The sequence below is a fragment of the Gymnoscopelus microlampas genome (assembly GCF_963454915.1).
Source record: "Gymnoscopelus microlampas genome assembly, chromosome: 9".
NCBI lineage: Eukaryota > Metazoa > Chordata > Actinopteri > Myctophiformes > Myctophidae > Gymnoscopelus > Gymnoscopelus microlampas.
Genome location: NC_139946.1, coordinates 31,578,388 through 31,602,435, shown reverse-complemented (window position 1 = coordinate 31,602,435; position 24,048 = coordinate 31,578,388). Strand labels below are relative to the sequence as shown.

General features: G+C 41.7%; 1 protein-coding gene across 4 annotated transcripts in view; it reads left to right on the top strand.

Moving 5' to 3' along the window:
• Positions 1-24,048, top strand: part of mylk4b (myosin light chain kinase family, member 4b) — a gene marked incomplete at its 5' end in the record, with an annotated part of 54,436 nt that overhangs the window by 23,383 nt on the left and 7,005 nt on the right. For 3 of the 4 annotated variants that reach the window (XM_084067890.1, XM_084067891.1, XM_084067889.1), the window contains 4 exons: positions 18,752-19,279; positions 22,284-22,377; positions 22,681-23,086; positions 23,716-23,930. In XM_084067890.1, coding sequence (XP_083924016.1) covers positions 18,752-19,279; positions 22,284-22,377; positions 22,681-23,086; positions 23,716-23,930 — 1,243 coding nt within the window. Of the gene's footprint in view, positions 1-18,751; positions 19,280-22,283; positions 22,378-22,680; positions 23,087-23,715; positions 23,931-24,048 lie in introns of those variants that run through there. The other variant, XM_084067892.1, reaches the window with a different exon arrangement.

The following is a 24,048-nucleotide window of genomic DNA, read 5'->3' as shown; positions in this document are numbered from 1 at the left end:
TGTGGTGTTCCAGCCTTTTGTCATGGAGAACTTCCTCAGGGACAAGGATGTCTGGATAATTGGGAGTGTATGCCTGGTGGCCTCCTTCCTGTGGCGACGGATATGGAATTTATTCTCCTACAAGAGGAAGAGGGGGACCTCACAGTCTCCAGATACAGAGGTATTACTGAGTATGTTCTCCTGTGCCATGTGGGACTGACTTAAGTTTCCAGGTAATAATCTGAAGAAAGCTCAGCTTTTCTTTTTATTATTGAAGTGAGTAAGGTATCAAAAACATGGGTAGAACAGAAATGTGAAGTAAATCTATCATGGATGTTGTCTCACCCAATCAGATGCTCTCTTCTTGTGGTGCAAACAAGACGGCGCTAGTATAGCACTAGCAATAGTAGTCATCTCTTTGATTATATGCTGAATAACACAATGCAGACTGATATGGCAGATCGATAAGGATGACAGATATGATCGCCTTCTGTACACAGAAAAATCTTATTGTTATTGTAACTCTGAGATTAACACAATTTTAAAGGCTACATGAAATGGTGAGTTTATATGTCTTTTCTCCAATGCACTTTACAATGTGCATAAAATTCACCCTTTCACACACATTCACGGTGGAGGAAACCATGCAAGGCACCAACCTGCTCATCAGGAGCAGTTACGGGTTCAGTGCCTTGCTTAAGGACACTGTGACACGCAGCCAGCAGAAGATCGAATTGGTTATCGAACTGGGAACCTCCCGATTCCAAGACAGTCGCTCTACTCCCTGGGCCACTGGTGCACCTATTGTGCACTTGCTTGTTTGAATTAATGTTGTTTATGACCTTCAGGCCCTGACAGTCCACTGTCACTCTGTGTAGAGGAGCACAGGATGACAGCAGGTTGCTTTGATTGATTTTCACTTGGGCCTTGGAAAGAAGACCCGGTAATATCTCAGTTTAGCTATGTCCATGTGATCTGTGGGTGGCCCGCTTTAGTAACTGTCAGCTTTCACTTATATCTCAGAGGGGAGGAATTGCGTTCTTGTGGGTGCGAACAAGCGAACATTACCAAAATATTCCACAAATTGATTTTCCTCTGCGTGCTGTTTGAGGAAGCATAAACCGGTCATGTCTGTGTGTTGTCCCGTGTGGCCGTTTCCCACTGTTTATTGAACAGAATTTCCCTCCAGGGATTAAAATAAGTTTATCTTATCTTATCTTATTGACACTGCAGTTAAGGGTATCACTTGCTGCAGACACATGTTGTGAGTGTACTATACAGTGCATATTGCAATGAAACGACAGGCGTGGTTCTCCTGGTCTTGCATTTCTACCGACAAGTGATTTGTGACACACCAAATATTAGACATCCCAGGCAATTGATTTCATCCAACATTTCCTCCGTGGAGACCTAGCACATGAACACGGTCCAATACATGGAAAAGATTACGTCATCTGACCTCACACACCCCCTGCACTTTCAGGGGATGACGTCTATATTTTGCCTACACAGTGAGCTGTCCCACTTAGCTTTTACTTTGTGTACCCTCTGCAGTATGCTATTCCCATTAGCTCATCTCCTACCACTTTAATACGCAGACATAATCCTGTCATGAAGTCCAAGGAAATGCAACTGAGTCATCATAAAGTTTTGCAGCTGTATTGCTTTACTCTGTTACAATCCATGCATTTAATGACATGCATCACTGAAAAGGGAAACAGCACTTTCCGAAGCATAAGTAGTGGAAAAATGTGTGATGATAAATTGCTGACGTTGCCAGCAGAAGGACCCACCAATGATGAATTTTAATGTAAAAAGAGCATCATGCGAAGCGTGTACTTTTATGCCACAGGCAGGATACTGTGGAGATGTCATAAAAGTATTGTTGTAATAATTAGAGAGAAAGCACTCAGGTGTCCAGTAGTAGTATAATAAATGTTTCCAATGTATCTTTTTCCTGAGGAGGCTGAGGAAAGCCCAACTATCCCATCAGACTTTGACACATTTTTCTGTTGCATGTTTTTTGGAATTAATTTGGTGATAAAAAGGAAAGAGTTGTTGTTTTTGCAAAAATCTTGGTGGCGCTATAACAGGCCTACAGTAAAGAACAGTAAAGAATTCGGGCAGGTTCTGCTCTGGCATGCAGGGAGTGTGTTTGCACAGTTTCATGTCAACCGGGCCAACGGTGCCGGAGATTAGCTGATCACAGACGGACAGACACGTGGATGGACGGACGGACGGACGGATGGACAGACAGACGGACGGACGGACGGATGGACTGGTGGAGACAACTATGACACATTTAGCAGCATCAGGCAGCAGCATTACAGTTTACTGGCAAACACCTTCACGTACATGCACATAGATACACACCCACACACCTCCATCTGCATGAGACTACACTAGGACTACCTGATTTGTAGACATTTTTAAAGCCCCTTTAAAGATGGTTTGAGAAGCACTCTGTTTCAGATAGGTGCACCATAAAAGTATCCTTACCTACTGCATCACAGCTTGGTACTGTATGGCAAGTTGGCAACTACACTCTTTTGGAGCAGAAATCACTGCTGAGGGTGGTGAAAAACTGCTCAGCATATCATAGGCCCACTAGCCACTACTACCACCAACTGAGTCCATATACCATCAGCACTGCTACTATAGTCAAAGGCCATCAGCATCATCAAGGTTGCCTCCCACCCGAACAATGGACTGTTTTGCCCCCTTCATGCTCAGAGGTGCAAGGGCTACATACTGAATGTCTCTGGACCAAATACACCAGATTCAACTCAAAACTCAACTGTTATTCTGTTGACTCTGTTACTGCCTATTACTGTACCTACATTGAATATTTAATATTTATTATCTATGCCAGGCCAGACGTCCAAAGGCCGGATATTATGATTTCGCCCCTGCATCTGTCCTTTTGTCCGTCCATCCATCCATCCGTCCGTCCGTCCGTCCGTCCGTCCGTCCGTCCGTCCGTCTGTCTCTGAACAGCTTATCTCGTACTGTTGGACAGATCGGCATAAAACCCAGTAGGCCAAGGAAGAACCTCCACACATTTTTCAAATCACCCTCATGGTGATGCTATAACAGGCCGCTAAACAGTTTGGCCCATTTCCGCCAGACAAGATTTTCTGCAATGTTGCGTTTCTACAAAACACACTTTTTGAAACTCACACAAATCATGTGACCAAGATGTATTAGTCAGAGATGTTCCATATCCCATTCCTATTGACTATGAATCACTTCCAAAATTTGCCGGCCCTGGGTAGCCAACCCAGCCTGACCGAGTTAGTGCACTGTTCTAGTTATTTACTTATTAGTATCTTTGTTAGTATCTATATTTCAATACACTTTGTCTCTTCTTTTGGATTGATGTCACCAAAAATAGTTTCATTGTACATTCTTGTCCAAAATAAAATCCACCCATCTATTTCAATTCCAGGTCTAAACTGGATTGTGTTTAATATAAATATAATTTGCATTTAATACTTTGTCATGGGCGTACCGGTCTGGAGCTATCCACCTGCAGTGTCAAAGTACATTCTATGATGCGCACTGACAGAACAAGTGCGTGCATGGTAGAGCTGCATCATAATATTGATATTGTCATCTGGCATTTTGGTTATCATATTATCATGATACAGCTTAAATGTTTTCTTTTCCTAGTCTCAAAGGCTGTGTTACAGTAAAGTGATACAATATTGTGAACTTACCTGTGCAGTATTAGACCTTTCTAGCTGAGTGACATTAACAATGAATGCATGTACCTATTTGGTTATTTTCACATTACAAATGATAATTTCTCATAAAAATATCTAACCAATAAGCACCCCCAAAGTATGTTCACATTATCAATATTGAGAAAGAGAGATGCTAGGTACTAGCAGTAGTAGTAAAACTACTTAGGGATGTATTTTGTATCTGCACTCAAGTATGTTTTATTTGTGTGAGTGAGTGCATTTCCCCATGCCTACTCCAAGTACCCATTAAATTGGCATTCTGAAAGGTGTAGAATGCCTGGACCATGTATGAACGTGATTCAAACGACTATATTTATCTCAAAGGACAATTCATTTAGCCACATTCCCAGTCGACAGACATGACACAAACGTTCGTCTCAATAAACTGAGTAAAGCATTACCCTTAGTTCTTGCCATTCAACCTTTTAATCAAACATATTTACATTGTTCAAGCACATACAAAGACGTATAATAACAAAATAAAACGAGTCCAAGGCACTCTTCATAAAGATAAAGATTAACTAGCCTGGTTTTAAAGCATTTAAACTTTATGAAGAGTGTCTTGGACTCTTTGATTAGGGATGTTTTCCCCCTTTTTTGAACGAAAGAGCACCTTACAACAACTCTTCACAGGATTTGAATGCTGTAGCCCTCCTTTTTTCTATGTTATTGGTACATAATACGATGTGTTGGATGTACTGATATCATCCTTTTGCAGTACACGAGTGTCATGACTTTTGAATCCCATCTCCTAGAGAGCATAGAGTTGACCTATTTAGTCTGAGGAGACAGTCAGCTGCAGAATCCAAATAACTGAACAGATTTCAATTCATACGTGACTCATTCTGACAAAAAATGTCGTAACTCTTAGAGTTGAGTTCCATCAGCAGGATTTATTCTGCTGCTGTGTACACACTTTTAATATGGTTTTAATCATTGGGTCTAGAATTGTGCTGAAAAGATTTGACAAGTGATTTTGCAAGTAGAAACCATGTCAGTCATGTCATGTCGTCATGCCTTCCCGCATATTTCCCAACACACATACAATTAGATTGTACGTAGGCATATTTCAAGAATGAGGCCCAATGCTTTCTTTCACGAGGTTTCTGTGTTTGCGTGCGTGTGCATGTGCGTGTGCGTGCGTGCGTGCGTGCGTGCGTGCGTGCGCGTGTGTGTGTGTGTGTGGTTCCTCGTACGTTTCTTGTACCAGGGACGACCACAAACGAGTCACATACCTGTACTCAATATGTAGCTTAGCTGCTAATGTGTGTGAGTGAGCTTGTCTAATGTGGGAAAGACTTGCCCCCCTCTGTTCTTGTGTTGCTGCTGGGACTGAATTAGAAGTGCATGGGGGCAACATAGAATTGAGACGGTATGGTTTCACGCCAGCGGTCCGGGCACCGAGGCTACAATGTATCCTGACAGCGTGCCATGGGTTCAAGTCCCGATCCCGACGACCTTTGCTGCATGTCACTCCCCATCTCTCTCTCCGCATTTCCTGTCACCCTACTGTCCTATCAATAAAGGCACAAAACCCCAAAAATAAACCCCCCCAAAAAAAAGGTTTCACGTGAAAGAATAAACACCCTCAGAATGTAGGTTCTCATGTTTGTGTGTGCGTGTGGCCTTGGGCCCACGTGTGTGTGTGTGTGTGTGTGTGTGTGTGAGAGTGAGTGAGTGAGAGAGAGAGTGAGAGAGTGAGTGAGTAACTTTTACTGGCAGGGAAGTGGTGGGTAGAAGAGTAGAGTGGCAGTAGAGTGGTATGTAGTCATGAGGAAAGGAGACTGTTCACTATGTGGGTCTTGAAGTGTCACTCCTGGATCAAATGTCATAGTCCGACCAGCCATACGCTGTAAAATCCTGAGTGTCCATTTGGTCACATTTTGTATATGCACAGACTTACGAATGGATAAGTTAACACTGACGATTTTACTGTGTACAAGCTTGGCTACTGTCCCCACTTCTCTCTGTGTGTGTGTGTGTGTGTGTGTGTGTGTGTGTGTGTGTGTGTGTGTGTGTGTGTGTGTGTGTGTGTGTGTGTGTGTGTGTGTGTCTCTCTCCCTCTCCCTCTCCCTCTCTCTTTCTCTATCAATTCAAATGATCAATTCAAAGGGCTTTATTGGCATGAGAAAACACACGTTTACATTGCCAAAGCAATGTAAACTCTCTCTCTCTCTCTGGTACGGGGACTTGTGAGGAATGTGTTGTTTTCTCCTGGGCTCCCGGCCTGTCCCTGGTGTCCAGTGACTGACGTTTGCATAACTCATTACCAACTAGTTGTAGCTAGTGGTAAAAACACACACACACACACACACACACACACACACACACACACACACACACACACACACACACACACAGTCGCACACAAACACACACTGAACCACAAATGCATAATGGCGGGTGTCCTGTTTTACTTTGTGTGTTGGGTTGCACAGTTTCATACATACAGCAGGCGAGGCATGATTGTAAACCATCCTCTATGCTGGCATTGATAAGTGTATGATTTATCTGTGTGCTGTGACTGTGACTATTAAATTAGAGATGACTGGAATTGCCCAAGGATCTTCCTTAAGTCTCAGGACATGTTAGTGGCATCTTTCAAAGAAGATTGTAAAAATACCCCCCTGTGTGCGTATGTGTGTTGCGGGGGAGCAATGTGTTTAATGAGGTGTGTGTGTGAGGTGAAGTTATGAGACCTGAGTATTTGCAAGAATAGACTATCCAGGTAGTGCTGTATTCGAGACTGTCTTGATGACTACAGCACTACTATAAGTATGTTTTCATGGTATTATTGGTCTCAAGACCATCTTGAGTCTGATGGTCTTGGTCTCAAGACCTTGGTCTTGGTAATGGTACTACACCATTACTACCAGGTCTCACCAGCAATTATACTCAGACCAACAGGACTCCAGATTTTTCTTATGTTAAATTCTGCAAAGTTTAGTCTAGTCTACTGCAGCTTTTATAGCGTTACTGTCAACATAGTTTAGGTTTTGGCTCATTCTCATATGAATTACTTGAGAAAGCATTTTTCTCATAGTCTTTATATTTCATATAGATTCACTTTTTATAACTACTAATAGAACAGTGGTGTAATTTGCTTAGTTTTGAATAAAGGCCATTATATATTAGCAGGCTTATCTCATAACTTCATCACCATCAGTAGCAGTTGTAAGGTATTAGGCCTTGTTCCAATTTTGAGATTTTTCTAAGTAAAAAAGTAAAATAAAGAATTGCCTTCTGTTATGCTAGTAATATGTGTTGTCTATTTGTGTTTTACTTAAATTCCTAAATAATGATGTTGTTCCTCTTGAAACTGTGGCATAGAAATTCAGTAAATTGTGAGCCCTCACTGTTATAGCAGACCAGTAAAGAAATGGTCACGGCTTCACATTCTTCTGGTCTCATTCTGTCTTGGTCTTGATTTGTTCTTGCTTTAGAGAGAGAGAGAGAGAGAGAGAGAACAAATTGATTGTAGTCAGTTACTGAGCGCTGGAGAGAGTAAGCAAGGAAGAGAGGGAGGGAACAGTGTGAGTTAAAATTGAGTTGAATCAAGCGCAAAGAGTCACAGCGGGTGGTTAAAATGATATTTGACTGCAAGCCATGTTTATGAGGTGTTAGCATGTTGCTCTTAAAGAGTGCAGATTGACAGGCGTTGGCATTATAAACAGAGCGCATAAAGTGAAATGTTCTGGCATGAACATGCCTTGGAGGATACTGACCTGGAATCATCTTCTCCACTAACAACTTATCCATTAGTGGGAGTATTTCACAATTGACCCAGTGTGCAACTTGACCTACTGTACCAGTGTTTGAAAGAGGTAAGGGTTTTTGGTGCTCTTCTGACCTCTAGTGGTAGAGATCAAAACAGGCCTCAGCTGTCTAAGGAAAAAGTCTTCAACGTTTTTCAGACCAAGGAGGACCCCTTGCTGAGAGTGAGCGTGATACAAAGCAGGGACCCCACTACATATATTGTATACACATTGTGCTGCATATTAAACTTAGGTTTTTCTTTGAGAACACTTCTGTTACTTGATAAGAGGCTTTCAAAGCTATTTCACCATATTTAGATGATTGTTGTTTCATCAGTGTCTGTTGATGGATGAGAGATTTGAGACTACTTTGGGAGTATTCCAAAGGGTTAAGTGACTATGGGTTGCCTGATGTTTCATAGCATCATTTGACAGTAGCCTACCTCTGTTGTTTAAATTATTTTTGTTTGTTTGTTTGTTTGTTCACACATGATCTTTGCTGATAATTATGTTGGATTATATTTTAATGTGTGTTTTGACAGGAAAAAAAAACACACAAAACTTTGCTGGCCGCCCTGCAGTAACTCTGAGGACCCCCTAGGGGTAGGGGGACTCCCTTTTGAAGACCCATGCTCTATTGGGGGTCCCTGATAATGTGTCAGTAATAATATATACCTCATCCCTCCAGAAAACTGTCATTAATTCAATAGGGGCCTATCCAGTGAGTCAGGATGACTGGGAGTGCTCTGTCGGCCTAAACCACCACCATGCACCACATGGAAATGTTAGTACCACCACAAACAGACACCAACTGTCTGCACTTCTTCTAGCCGCCTGTGAGCTCTCACCTCGACCTCGGGCATAACAGCCACCATAGTCAGTGGCGTGCACAGACATTTTGAGGGGCAGGTGCTCAAGTAAATTATACTATTTTTTGTTGACTTGGTCTGCTCTTTTTTCCCTCTACACCTATACCTCTTTGCCAAAAATAGCCGATCTACAAGCCCACAACGCCTTGCAGCGCGAGGCGTTGTGGGCTTGTAGATCTGCTATTTTTGGCTAAAGTTCTCCTCAGAAAAGGGATGCTAGGTTTCAAGTGGTTATGGTAAAAAGAAAAATCATCACACAAATATTTGGTGGACCCCCTGTAGTAACTCTGAGGACCCCCTAGGGGTCCCGGACCCCCTGTTGAAGACCCCTGCTGTAAACTGAAAAGGGGCACTTCTGGTCAAGAGGGCAAAGGGCAGGTGCTCTTGCACCACCTAGAGTCTATCTGTGCACGTCCCTGACCATAGTCTGCCTAGAAGTCAGCCAGTGGTGATATTGACCAAACAAAATGTGGTCTGACTGCAGCCTACAGGTCTAAGACAGAAACAAACAAAAAAATGTTTGCATGCATGTTGTGCACAACTCTAAACATGTTGAAAGGTGATATTTATCTTACCAATTGGTGGCACTGTGTCCCTTTGCTTCCAGAATACTGTAATAAGGTGTGAGGTGATATACAGTACATATACACTCACCGACAGTGGTGGAAAGTAGCTAAAGTAAGTACTGTACTTAAGTAAAACTTTGAGATACTTTTACTTTACTGAAGTATTCCCAATTTTCAATACTTTTACTTTACTGAAGTATTCCCAATTTTCGATACTTTTACTTTACTGAAGTATTCCCAATTTTCTATACTTTTACTTCTACTGTTGTAGATTTTGATTATTATTACAAAACATACCCTCTTCAGCCCTATTTAAACTTTGGCTATTTGAAAATAGCCGATCTACAAGCTCACAACTGCGACGCGTTGTGAGCTTTTCAATCTGCTATTTTCAAAAGATTTTAATGAATTTTAGACATATGATAACGGGACATTCTGCATAATGTGTACTTTTACTTTTGGTACTTTAAAGGGTAAGACCACTTTGGTAGAGGTTTGGGTTGTGTAGTTACCTTGCCATGATGTAACTCCAAAGGTGGGCAAGAAATTAAAAATAATTGCTCCATTGATTAGAAAATTGATAATTCAAAATATGCTCCTCATTGACTTACATTGTACGGTAAAACTGCTCTCAAAGTCACTCTTTTAGCACAAAAACGAACGCAAACAAAGTTGATTCAGACAATATAGAACATCACTAAACCCAGTACTGTTTGTTTTTTTAATAAAAATGTCAACTTCCTGTTGATTTTACTATTTGAAGATCTGGATCCAGTCCGGGTTTTCTACTGATTAAAAATGGCAAAATCAACAGGAAGTTGACATTTTTATTTAAAAAAAAAACAGTACTGGGTTTGGTGATGTTCTATATTGTCTGAATCAACTTTGTTTGCGTTCGTTTTTGTGCTAAAAGAGTGACTTTGAGAGCAGTTTTACCGTACAATGTATGTCAATGAGGAGCATATTTTGAATTATCAATTTCTAATCTATGGAGCATTATTTTTAATTTCTTGCCCACCTTTGGAGTTACATCATGGCAAGGTAACTACACAACCCAAACCTCTACCAAAGTGGTCTTGCCCTTTAAGTATATTTTGATGCCAATACTTACTTATGTACTTTTACTCAAGTCAATTTTGATTACCGGACTTTTACTTGTAACAGTGTTTCTACATTGCAGTATTGATACTTTTACTTAAGTAAAAACTTTGAGTACTTTTTCCACCACTGCTCACCGACCACTTTATTAGGTACGCCTAATACGTGGCCTGAACTGTTCACACAAGGCAGGATGGATCCATTCTTTGTAGACGTTCCTCTGTAGACGTCACATTCCATCCGAATGTCACAGCACAAATCGAGACTCATCAGACCAGGCAAAATCTTTCCAATCTTCTGTTGTCCAATTTTGGTGCAGATTGTAGCCTCAGTTTCCTGTTCTTCAGTTTGGTCTTCTGATGCTGTAGCCCATCTGCCTCAAGGTTAAAGTGTTATGCGTTCAGAAATGTTCTTCTGCATCTGCACAAATGGTTGTTGTTTGTAAATTACCAGAGCAGAGGGCATAAGGCACATGTATTTGGACCAGTAATGTACAGTTCAGCTCAGTTGTAGTGTGCATTTAAAGTGAAATTAGTTTCTGCTGTCAGTGTCTGAATCAGACAGGATCATTATTTGATAGTACAGAGACTTAATTGAGTGCATGCCGAGAGGGGGAAAAACATGCACTCCAGGTGACTTGTTGGAATCGAACCAGAGACGTTGTGATTACATGGTTCACCATGTAAAACAAAAAACAAAACAAGTTATCTACATATTTACACCTGAGATAAATAAAGGTGCGTGAGCTGCATAGCAGCAGATGTATACTGTACATGATATACTTATGGACGTTAGTTAAGGTGCTAGAAAAACACTGTGTGTGTGTGTGTGTGTGTGTGTGTGTGTGTGTGTGTGTGTGTGTGTGTGTGTGTGTGTGTGTGTGTGTGTGTGTGTGTGTGTGTGTGGGTGTGGGTCTGTTTCCGTGTATGTGTCAGGTTGTGTTTGCTGATCAGTTTCTGTACGTGTCTATGTATTCAGGTTATGTTTGCTAGTCTGTGTTTCTGTGTACTGTATCAGACTCTGTGTATGTTGGTCTGCTTCTCTGTCTACAGTATGTATCAGGGTGTGTGTATGTTTGGTATGTGTGTATTAGAGCCTGGGTGGACTGCGAGTTCACCCACAGTCACAGAGGCCAGAATGTCTCCTCTCCTAGCTACTCATGTTTCACCCAGTTGTCTTCCAAGTTGCATAACACCATGATGACTGTGGTCCAATCGCGAGCGTGCACACGCGCGTGTGTGTGTGTGTTATTTCAGTAACTTTTAGCCTACTGTACTGTATATTAAATTAAATTGCCAATTGCCAAACCTGGTCACATCAGTAACTACTTGAACCCTAGCGTATGTGTTCTGGGGCAACAATCTGATGAAAATAGCTGATCTACACAACGCTGTGAGGTGTAGATCGGCTATTTTTGGAGAAGCTATTTAGTGTCGAGCGGTGGTTCCCAACCTCGCAACCACTTGAAAATCTCGAAAGTGTTCACGGCTAGTGTTTGAAAGTAACTAAAGTAATATGTAACTTAAAGTAATATTATTACTTTTTTCCAGTAACTAGTAACGTGAAAGTAACTAATTACTTTCACGTTTTGAGTAATAATATTACTTTAACTTTTTTCACCAGCCTTGGTGGTACTCTGGGCTTGAGTGTGTTTATTTGATCCTTTGTTGTTTTTGGTCCATTGCAGGGCCGTGCAGAGAGTGCTGAAGGGGCAGGTGCTCAAAATGTACACGAAAGGGCACATATGCGCACGCCGATTTTTGGGGTGGTCTTTTTGTGGGTGTCCCTCATGCTTTTTCACACCAGAAATGTAGTATGTTGGATGTCTTATGCTAATGGTGCAAGATGTATGTCATTACTGCCATTACCCTCTCTTCTGCCTCCTGCATTGGATGCAGGATAGGTGGGCACTAGGGACATACTGTATGGGCACCTCGATGTAAAATTGGCTATTTAGTCCAAAATAAAAAATATATACATGTTTGAAAAATGGTCTTAAGTAATGTACAGTATACATGATGTGAACATGCATGGTACATCATTATCAGACTTATTTTTATTTTTAACTTCTTGTTTATGCCCCAAAATGACTGGATACAGGTTTTGTAGCAATTGTAGAAATATTAGACCTTAATTGCCAAATGTTTAAGCATATTCTAATCATGTACACTTTACTTTATAACAAATATTTTATTTTTTAACATGTTTGCCCAGCTATGCTGTTAACCTTGCATCATACCACAAACAGCCTAACACGTTAACTTTAAGATGAGGGCAAAGTAACTCATTTCATTTGACAGCTTCAGTCCATGTGGGACTTTCATCAGTGCAAATTGCAATAAAATAAGCAATACATTCTCATTCTCATTACCATGTACAAATTTAAATAATTAACATTTCTCTATGTAGCCTATTCGCCATCATTCCCATTTGCATTCTTCAATACTAATGATCAAATAAAACAGATAAGGCAGGTGAAGATCAAAATGTACTAAAATATGTACCTGAAAACATTTGAGGTGAGAAACAGCTAATGCAGTAACATGCATGCTTCAGCAGTAGCAGACCAGGGATAAATAATTCTGCAGCTACAGCCAGGAGCCAGTTTACTTAATTATCACATAGATTGGAAATAGGGGGAAACAATTAACCTGACTCTGTACAAACTAAGCTAACAGAAGCTCATGCAATGAACACTTCTCAGTTAAGTTTTGTAGCTAATCTGCACAAAATGTGAAGTGTAAAACTTAAAGCAACAATTTATTGATGGGGGAGTGAACTTAACATGCTTGCTGCCTGTCTCAAATAAAGTTGTTTGCAGCTGCAAGGATAACGAGGTGGGAGCAGGGGTCATCACCATGGCAGCTTGTGATGGACATTGTCATTAATATTTCATTTTTGCCACGGACATGCAAAATAATCATCTTACCAAAAACACAGTGGCCTAGCCCTAAATGTATACTAATGGACTCCTAATGTGTCATAGGGTCTATTCCAATGTGCTGCACATTTTACAACGATAGTATGTCTGCATTAAATACTGAGCCACTTAACGACCAACACATTAAATCCTAATTATTTTGGATAATAATAGTTGAGTCTCATCAGTACAGACAGTGCTTCAAGCTCAAAAGGGCCACTTAGCTTCAAAGGTGAGTGGGTGCGTATTATACATCATATAGCTAATATAGAGATTGCTGGCTGTCAAAAGACAGTGTTACTTGAGGACAGAAGGAGATCAAGTTCTTCCAGCTTTGGTTTGGCAAGGTATGGTAGCTAGTGTATTCCATTACGGTGATCAGGTATTCTCTGTTGATGAGAATGTCCAAGGCATGCACATGTACTATGGAAAAAGACACACCCTACAAGCTACACTTGATTGTTTTTTGATTTATTAGACATAATAATTACATGTTAAATGCTTCTCACGGAAACATCAAGGATAAAATGCCAACAAGGAACAAGGAAACTTGAGAGACAAAAAATATATGTAGGCCTACATGATGAGTGATTAATGAAGGGCATGCCAGGATTGTAATTGAATGCAGTGTCACAATAGTTTAATGCGAAGGCACCTAACTTTGATCAGACGTGAGCTAACTTTTAGGTTGGAGGAGATCTAGGATGTGGATGGAGGGTTACCATGGATTATGATTGTGGAGTGTTATCGTCTCCGCCAGGCTGAAAGGCATGGCGAGAGAGTATGTTTTATCCCCTGTCCGTCCGTCCTTCCGTCCGCGTGTCCGTCCGTGTGTGTGTGTGTGTGTCCTGTCCGTGTGACCGTTGGCCCGCTCGCTGCGAAACTGTGCACACACAGTTCCTCGATGCCAATTCAGAACATCTGCCCCAAATTTTTCACATGGGCCTGTTATAGTGCCACCAGGAAGCCGATTTGTGCAAAACCCACATTACTCCTACAGATTTTATCCAAACGTCATGCAAATCGGTACACAGTATCTCTATAGTCATGTGATCAACACGGATCTGTCCGATTTCCCCAATATTCCATCCTGATTGGCTAAGGTTGGCTTCCAAAGTTTGCAGGATCATCAACATATCCGTACATAGACAAACATGTCTGTGGCAAGACTTGTCTATGTCCGTGGCACTCCTTTTTGTTTTTAAAGAAAAATATATATAGCCTACATATGTTTCATTATAATGTAAAAACATATTCTAAAATACACAAATTAATCTTTAAAAAAATTGTTTGAATAATGTTGGTGACTCATAAAGTGTCGGGATGACATTCTCATTAATATGTTGCAGGAGACTTGTGGTATTGTATGTTGTACTCGTACATGATTGCATCATATGAGGACAACAAGATTCCCTGAAAATGTCAAAACATCCGTTCAATCCTTGTGGGATACTAGTATTTATATTTTAAGACAATGGATTAATAGAGTGTGTGAGGTGTGCCAGACAATGAAACAATTAAAGTCAACGGTAATGTGAGTGACCACATGTGAAAAATGTTGCAGGAAAAGAGCAAAAACAGAAGGCATGTCATCTGTTGAGAAGGAGCACTGAGGCAAAGGAGGGCAGAACTGGACAAGTAAAGTTAATTTATGTCAGTTGAGAGAAAGCGTTTCAAAGTGTCCAATAATGCTAATAATAACCGTAGTAACACTCCACAATCATGATCCATGGAAACCCTTGATCCAGAGCCTCACCATCAGACCTCCTCACCTCTGATCAAAGTTAGGCACCTTTGCATCAAACTATTATGACACTGCATTCCTTTCAATCCTGCCATGCCCTTCATGACTTTGTCATCAAGATAGCTAGTACAGTACCTGTTCACCTTAATGGAAACCATAACTCTTAAAGTTGACACACAAAATACCTCCCTGGGTTGGTCGCACCATGAAAACGTTTTGGATCCCCAGGCCTATGTTGTAAGACAGACTGAAATTGAACGACTGTACAGCGCTCCTGTGTGTGATGGTAGCGAGGCTCTGATGGTAGCCAGTGCGGAAGATGCGATTCCGAGACAGCTGAGCTCTTGCCATGCTATTGTTGAATTCTGCTCAATTCAACATAGGCTGTTAGCTTCGGGGGGGAAATGTACTTCCATGCACATACTGTCTGTCTAGGCTATTATTGTAGCCTTTGACTGAGCTCCATTCTATCCTATCTTGTTGAGGCTATTGGCTGTTGAGTGAGCGAGGTGAAAGCCCTTGCCAGATTGTATTACTGGATAGCGTGTGGAGCGAGAATAAGCATTATGTATTGACTTTGTCTCGCAGTCTTGCTGAGTAACCCTATACATAGGCTGGACTGTGTCCGTTGTTAGTGGCTTGTCTGATTCTGTTCCAGGGCCGGTGTACCAGGCCAGATCTGATTTTATCTGTCAAATTGTACTGTGCCAGGATACAGTATATTTAAACCACCCATAGCATACAACACCTGACCCTCTCACCCTCCTGTTCTCACATTCTAGGATTCTTTCTAGACAAAGGATTGTCCATGACGTGTCAGACTGCATCAAAACATGGCACCAACTGAGAATTATGCCATGATTCTTTGATTGGTTGAAGGCCAATGGTACAATGTAGGGGTGCAACAGTTACTCGAACAAATCAATTTTATCAATTCTAAAAGAATAATGTATTTTATTAAAATAATTGATTCTCAAAAATACCTAAAATATCAGATCTACAAGCTCATTGATCGCCTGTGTTTGTACATTATAGAGTGTTGCGCAATTTTTGCGCAACACAGTTGTACATCAAAGTAGAAAATAGGGCTTATGTGGTTAATCAGACTAATCAATTTAGTCGATTATTTAAAAACAATTCTGATAGATTCGTTGATATAGATAGATAGAATAATAGATTTTTCACTAAGATAATTGATAGTTGCAGCCAGCAGCCCTAGTACAACGGTGCCCTCAATAGTCCTTGTGAGAAAGAAAGTACATGGTAAAATCCTCAGTGTTCGTTATGAGAGTATAAGAGAGACATATATATACCAAGATGTGACAAACAGGTGCCTGGTCAGTGTGTGCATTAGTTTCCCAATCAACACCAATGACCTCTTTAGCCTTTCAGTGAGAAAGCATGTATTGACTTTCACAGTGTTTCTGCTATTTTTAGCTTTCATCAGCGTCATCGCACAACCCCACCTGAGAATCAAGGTAAATAGGGGAGGACTGGGGGATATGAACGCCGGAGCTTTGGGCTTGACAGCTGACGGCTTTCATTCTATGAATGTGGCACAGTGCCAGCGAACAAGTAGGCTAGGTCAGGTTTTTCCAGGGATGATGGGACAGGCGCCACTCTATAGGTGCCAGATATGGGTCAGGCTCAGGCTCCCTGCTCCTAAACACCGCTGTATTGAGATGGTGGAAAGCTTTGGGGTCAGTGCACTGTCTGAGAAATGTGCAGAAGAAACAAGTGTCAATTGTGTGTGCACGAATGTCACAGTGTTCACACGTCCGTATTCCATGCACTCTTGTTTGCTGGACGGGTGTTTCAGTGTAACCCTAGAGGTGCAGTAGCCTACATTTTCTCTCTTCCTCTTGTGGCTATTTCCTTCACCCTATTACCAACAGTTGTTTGGTGTCAATAGTAGCCACCTGCTTCCTGTGTTCCTTCACTGCACTGTAAAATCCTGAGTGTTCATTTAGTTATGACGGTGTACAAATGAATAAAACCTTTCGGGTCCATTTGTACAGCTCACTGCCATGGTTAAATTAACACTCAGGACTCTGTGCTTATTGCATCTCATGCTGATTGAGAGGCAAGTCTATATTATATAACCCACTATCGCAAAGCATCTTGTTCCTCCTTGCATACTGTATATTGTTTTTATATCGTACCTACTGTATAGGGCAAAACTGTTATAGTTCACCACATAATACTGACTGCCATTTGCGCCATGTACTGTATATACTTGTTGTATAATGTGTTCATCCTTCTGCTGCATGAAGGTATATTCTGTATATCTTTAATTTATTCATCCATTATTTTATGCACTCTGAGATTCTGTCTATTTTTCTTTTTTGCTACAACATATAGACATATACCATTAACTGTATTCTGTATATCGTTGGTTGCTAATTTATTCATACATTTACTTTTATTTTCTCTGTACATTCTTTATTCTGTATGTTTCCTATCCTACCTCAGTAGTACTATATCAACCCATGGAAGGTGCAATTCTAAATTGACATTCACTACACCAGTGTCTGGGTATAATGATGCTGTTTGCACACTATTACTGTACTGTAGGCTATTACTATACAGTACCTTACCTGTATTATAAGATGAATTAATTCATTAACTTTTATTCCCTACTTGTATTATATTTTTGTACTATGTTGGTCATTACTTGTAGCGCAGTCTGGCAGAGTCTGCCACACCAACATTTCACTGCTCATAAATATGTGACAAATAAGGTCTTTGATTCTTTGAATTTTGAATCCTAGATTCTCTACATTACTGAACACGTAAAGAACTTCAACTGATGCCTTTTCACTAAGAGGTAACCAGAACATTTGCGTTGAGCAGTAAGTGCAAGTGACGATCACATGCTACTGCAGATTCTGAATATCATCGCGTCCAAAGTGTTGTTGGCATGGCCATTTTAGCCATCATCTCAGGTCTTGCTATAGTATTGTGAAATGTATTTGCCATTGACGTCAAGTGCAGAACTTGTTTTTGGGACAAGGGCTTTGACCTGCACATTTGAGGAGTAATTGTGCAATATTCTGCCATTACTTCTGCTGGGCGAAAACAAGTCAGTTATGAGAACTGTTTGGCATTTGAGTTCAGAAATACCCACAATGCCTAATGTCTTTAACAGGGGGTTAATAAAGTTTTACAGGCCTTGCACCTGTCATCTGTGTTAAGACCAAATGCACTGATAAGTAAATTAGAAGATTGGTTCAAACGATCCTGTACAAGACCTTTACAGGGATATATACCTACAGTTAAAATGTAGTTAACTATCAAATCATTTTAGTGTCCATCCATAGTAACAGTTTGTTCTATTTTACTTGTCTCACATTTTACTGGATCGTATTTCAATAGCAAATAGTCAAGATTCTGACACCTGGCTGAAAAGCTTTTCAAGTGTCTCAGATGTCACATCGCAATCCCCCTAAACCCCCCACCCCCCCCACACACACACACACACACACACACACACACACACACACACACACACACACACACACACACACACACACACACACACACACACACACACACACACACACATATAACTCCCCAGCCCCCGCCAATCCCCTACCGCACACCGAGCCATCAGCCCTTATCACTGGCCACTTACTTACTGACGTCCATGGGGGACTGGTGGGGGGCTGCACTGTTTATTTGGAGGACACCCACCGGCTATTCTTAAGCACTCCACCTTCCTCTGTGGTGGTAGTCAAAGTAGAAGGTCTGCCAGATAGACTATAGCATGTCCTCTCTGCACCTCTCCTGGTGCAGCAGATTCCCTGTCTCATTGTAGCTTTGTAGAACATGGTGTTCATTGTCATTCCATGCGAGACTGGATGGAACTGAATGGAATCTATGAGAGGAGTTAGTTGTTAAGAGTCCTGCTGGAAAGAAATCAACTGACGGAAATCAACTGAAGGAATTCCTTGTCCTGAGGTGAGAAGGAGGCAAGAGGAGTTGTGTTGCATGCTGCTTTGTGACGGAGGAAACTGACTTCAGGCTCCAGGCGGACGTTCACCCATCGCAGCTTCCTGTGTTGCCAAAGCAGTCATGAGTTCCAGCTTGGTCAATTCTTTGGCCAAAGTCTACGACCGCAACCCTCTGCACGGTCAGAAAGTCGGGGGGAAGAAGCCATCGGCCGCCGCACCGGAAAAGCCGCTCGCATCCTCTGCAAGAATGGCCAGCAGCGACGCCACCCTGCGCGGCGCTGAGAGCCACCTGGACTCCCTGAGCTGTCAGATGGAGCAGCTGCTCAGCATGCAGCAGACCGTTCTGACCCGGCTGGACGGGCTGTCCCAGGACGTGAGCGGGGTCGGTCGCGACCTGGCCTCCATGCGGGCGGAGGTCCGGGGCGGTCAGGGCTCAGAGGTGAAGATGGCATGCAGGGAGCTGCAGGGGGCGGTTCAGGAGACCAGCGAGAAGATGGAGCGACAGGGTCACAGGTTGGATGGGGTGGAGAGGCTGGTGGAGGGCATGCAGCAGGTGATCAGCTTCATCGGGGAGGTGGTGAAAAGCTCCCGGCTGGTGGAGCTGCTGTTCAAAGAGCCTGGCAGCAAAGCTGGCAGAACCGGTAGGAAGGTGAGTTTGTATGTGAGAGGACATTATTTAGCCAAAAGGAAAGAAAGTTTAAAAGTCTTAAACATAAAACCTCAGAAGAGTAACATTTAAAAGGTACAGTGCAAAGAAATACACAAAGTGGATTATGACTTACTACTTTATGTTGGTGCCATGGCATTAGTCTTTATTCTGAAGTATCATTGGTCAGATGCCACACATTATGCAGTACCTAGCCTAACCGTAACCGTAACCATGACCTCATATTAATCTAACATTTTTTGGACTATTGGGGTGTCGGAATAATGGGACTTCTGTTTCTATATAGTTCCTTTTATTTACAAATTGGTGACTCTTATGAAGAGATACAAGTATACATCATCCAACAGCTGTGTCCTAAATCCTGGATAGTGTGGGATCTAGTTGAGCTGTGTCCTCTGTATTGTAATGCTATCCAAAAAGTTGCTAATTACATTCCAACTGGACTTGATACAGCCTCTGACCTACAGCATTGTCCTTGTCAGATTTACATACCATGAACTCCATAGAAATGAACCTGTCAGTGTCACTGACAAGTGACCAATGATGCTAAAAGGATGGTTCTTCTTAGGGCATAAAAAAGTGGCGCATCGTTAAATGTTTATGCGAGGTTGTAAAGGCTCCATATAGAAACTTTACTGGTTTTATTGTTATTAAAAAGTACATTTAATGTAATAACAATGAAACCATGCTTCAGTTTACATGGAAGCATTAATGCTTCCATGTGAAGATATTATTTTTTTCCCTATACCAGTCCCCCTCCTTTTTCCCTTTTCGCCAAAAATAGCAGATCTACAAGCTCACAACTTGCTGCAACATATGGCATTGTAATCTTGTAGATCAGCTATTTTCGCTGAATGTTCGCCCCCAGAATAGGGACCCTGGGGTTGGTTAAGATTACGTTTTGCCATATTATGCTTTATTTGGATAGGAGAGTATGTAGAGACAGGAAATCGAGGGCAGAGAGAACGGGGAAACATGCAAGCCATGACTCTGGGCATCGGATTCTAAGGATTATGTGGTTAGTGCATTAACTGGTTGAGCTACCAGGCGCCCGTGCGAATATATTCTGTGTCTATTATTGGCCTGTGGAAATAAAAGTAGGATGCTGATGAATAAATAATGATATAAATAGATAATAATGAGGCATTGGGCTCTAAACTGTTTTAATTCTCCTGTATGTTATCAAAGTAGTTGACTTTGGGTTTCGGGCCTGTATGGTTTAATAGGGTTAAATAAAGTTCTGTTAATAAGGTTCTTTGTCTCTTGATATTGTTCACCCACAGACAGATGATCTTATCCTACTGTATGCACCTCTTTTCAGTAGCGGGTTGAACGCAGAGGGCACAGAATGTCAAAGGGCTCAGAGCATAGGCTATTTGTCCTGTCAGTCACAGTGGCCTTGTCTGGAAAGGTGACATTACTGCAGTGATTGATGACGTGGGCTGCAGTACTGTCAGTACATTCCCACCACACTATGCACTATGGCAGCAATAGTTAGTACCTCAATGCATACCTCAAGTACAGAAGTACTATAGAAAATATACTGAGGGCTATGACTTTACCACAACCCAATTGTGTGTGTGTGTGTGTGTGTGTGTGTGTGTGTGTGTGTGTGTGTGTGTGTGTGTGTGTGTGTGTGTGTGTGTGTGTGTGTGTGTGTGTGTGTGTGTGTGTGTGTGTGTGTGTGTGTGTGTGTGTGTGTGTGTGTGTGTGTGTGTGTGTGTGTGTGTGGGGGGGGGGTGTGGGTGTCGGTGTGTGATAGGCAATGTTGGGCAGTAACTTATAACTAAGTAATATATCAATTTGTTTTATAAATATGTCCATATAAAAGTAATATAGTAATGTAATGACTAACATAACTAATTACTTTTGATACCAAGTAATAACACAACACTATTACTTTTTAAAGGAGTAATGAAGAGACACTTCCTGAGTAACTTGCCCAATACTGGTGAAAGAGTAGGTGATATTATCAGAGTGATTGATTACGTGGGCTGGAGAACTTGTCAGTAAATTCCTGTCACACTATGCATAGCAGCAATTATATAGTTAGTACCTCCATGCATGCCTAAACTACTATAGAAAATATACTGATGCATGCTTGTCTGTGTCTGTGCATGCGTGTCCATGCGTGAGTGTAAATGTCTATGTGTCTTAGCAGCTATTTTTGAAGTCTGCTGACTGACTCAGCATCTCTTAATGTGTGTGCGTGGGGACAGGGTTATGTAAACATCCATAATGTCATGTTTATTACTTCAGTGTTTAGTGATTTGTTTTAGAATAGTCCATGATAGTAGTCAGCTCTAAATAAAGGCATTCATACAATTTGGTTCACTCCATTTTGTGTTTATTCAGAATGGCTCCACAAGTGTGTTTGTTTGATACCATATGCGGTCTAGTGACAGGAGAGATGATAGGAGAGCTCTCCAATCTTTCTAGTGAAGACAGAATCTGTCCAGCATAACCTGAAACCCTCACTTTGAGCTGCGGCGGCAACTGCAGCAACTGCAACAAACACCTTGGACTGACTGTCTATTTGACCGTACTGTTTCCACTGGAAATAGGACTCCATAAACAGCCATGGCATATAATGCTTTCATGATATGTGAACAAACTGTGAGTGAGCCCTGAGTGGAATGTGAGGCCTCAAGACAAACGTATGTTACACTATTAAGGCTGATGTACTTAGTTGCATGCCGGTGGCGCATACCGAATATAACAGATCTTCAAGCTCACAGTCCATCGCAGTGGCTATTTTCGATACATTGTGAGCCTGTACATCGGCATGTGACCCCTGCGCAACTAAGTATAACTCAGGCTTTAGTTTAACGTATATCTCAGCCAAGGCCTAGGATGTCGACTGTACTGTACCTGTGTCCAGATGATACCTACAGTACTGCGTTCTGTGAAGTTTAGTAGTGTATCCTGCCTTCTGTTAATCTAATTTATGTCCGTTTTCACTTTTTGTTTTCCAAAACCCTCACAGAAAGACAACAAGGGAAAGGATGGGAAGGATAAAGCCAAAGTAAGCCTGAAAGGCCTGAAGACTCAGAAGAAGAAGAAGGCCTCAGATGCAGCAGGTACAGTATAGTTTCAATGTCCCTTTCACTTTAAAGCAAATCACTGTGCGTGAACCAAGGATACACCTTTTAACCACTTACACCCTTTAATACTTAGTTCACAACATTATCTTGTAAATCTGCTAATTTCATGTTATGATTCATGTGGTTAAAGTGATTTATTGGATTCATAACATTGCATTAAACCATTACAAATGATGGCTTGCAGTGCAGTAATGCTGAAGATGACATGTAAGAACAGTAAAATGCAGCTTGGTAACAAGGTTTGCTGTGTGGTCCTCTCTGTTTTGTCCCACCCAACAGATACATTGCCCCTGACGGAGCCCGAGCTGCAGGACCAGGTAGAGAAGTTCAACAGGCAGAATGTTGAGCGTTCCCAGGGCGGCGCGGAGGCAGAGGAGGGTGGGGGAGAAGGTAGAGGGGATCTGGTGGAGTTGATCCTGGATGCAGCGGCCATTGCCCGACCAGAGGAAGAGGGAGTAGAGGGGGAGGAGGCAGAGAAGAGGAAGAAGGCGGCCATGGAGAGAGGCGACGAAAGCCAGGATGACATCCTGACACGTGGGCCCAAAGAAGTGGAGGCAGAGGGAGAGGAGGAGAAGAGGAGAACCACAGGACCAGATGAAGAGCAGTCTAAACCACAAGAGGTCCTTGGCACTATCCCAGACATTCCCAGTCAGATCTGTGAGACCAGTCCTCTACCACAGGAAAGGTACGTAATAGTTGAAGTACCGTAAGTAAGTAAGTAAGTAGTCATGGGAACCAATGGTTCCTGACATGTGCCCATAGTAATAGTTTAGTTTAGTTTATTAACACAATATAGAAAATGCGGCTAACAGTATGTTAAAAATAAGAAGCATTTTTACTGTTTATGAACATTTTGTAGAGAAAGGTTTTGCACACCTACTGGGACAGATGCATAGGAGCAAGCAACCAGTGCAACATGAAAAACATGGATGTCCCGCACACTGTCTTCACTTACATTAGGTATCTCAAGATACCTGATGAAGGTCATTTAGACCGAAACGTTGTAGCCTAATAAACTACTGCTGTAAGTGAAGACAGTGTGCGGGACTTCCATTTTTTTCACTGTGCAAGAAAAGAAAGGAAGCCAATAGGCTTATTCTGAGTCCTTTCCTTAATAAAGGGATTTAATAGATTACAGGCATAAAATGCTCAACAAGAACAAATCAAAACATTCAAGCTTTCAAAAGCGTAATATAGAGGTAATAACTAAAAACACAAAAAAAAATGTGTATTGTTATTATTATAATATGTGTGTGTAATCGTGACAACTATGGGATGTTCTAAATGCATAACATTTGCTGCATAAAATTACAGTTCTGAGGAAGCTGGTGACATGGCCACTTGCAGCAAGCGCCGCGTCACAGAGGAAGGCGTGGTGAAGGATGACCATAAGAAAAGTCGTGTGGAGGGCGAGAAAGAGGAGGACGTCGAAGTTCCTGTGGCGGAGGGGGCAGAGAGTCAGGCTGTCCAATCAGATGAAGTGAAGACAGAAGAGGTGGAAGGGTCTACGGTGACGGAATACATTATTGGTAAGCAGTGAAGTTTCTGTGGTCCATTTATAGTATAATATAAATTACTGGAGCCAGATTCATACATTTCACAATGCAATGTGCTTGAGCTTTTAGGCAACATGGCACGCAAAAAGTT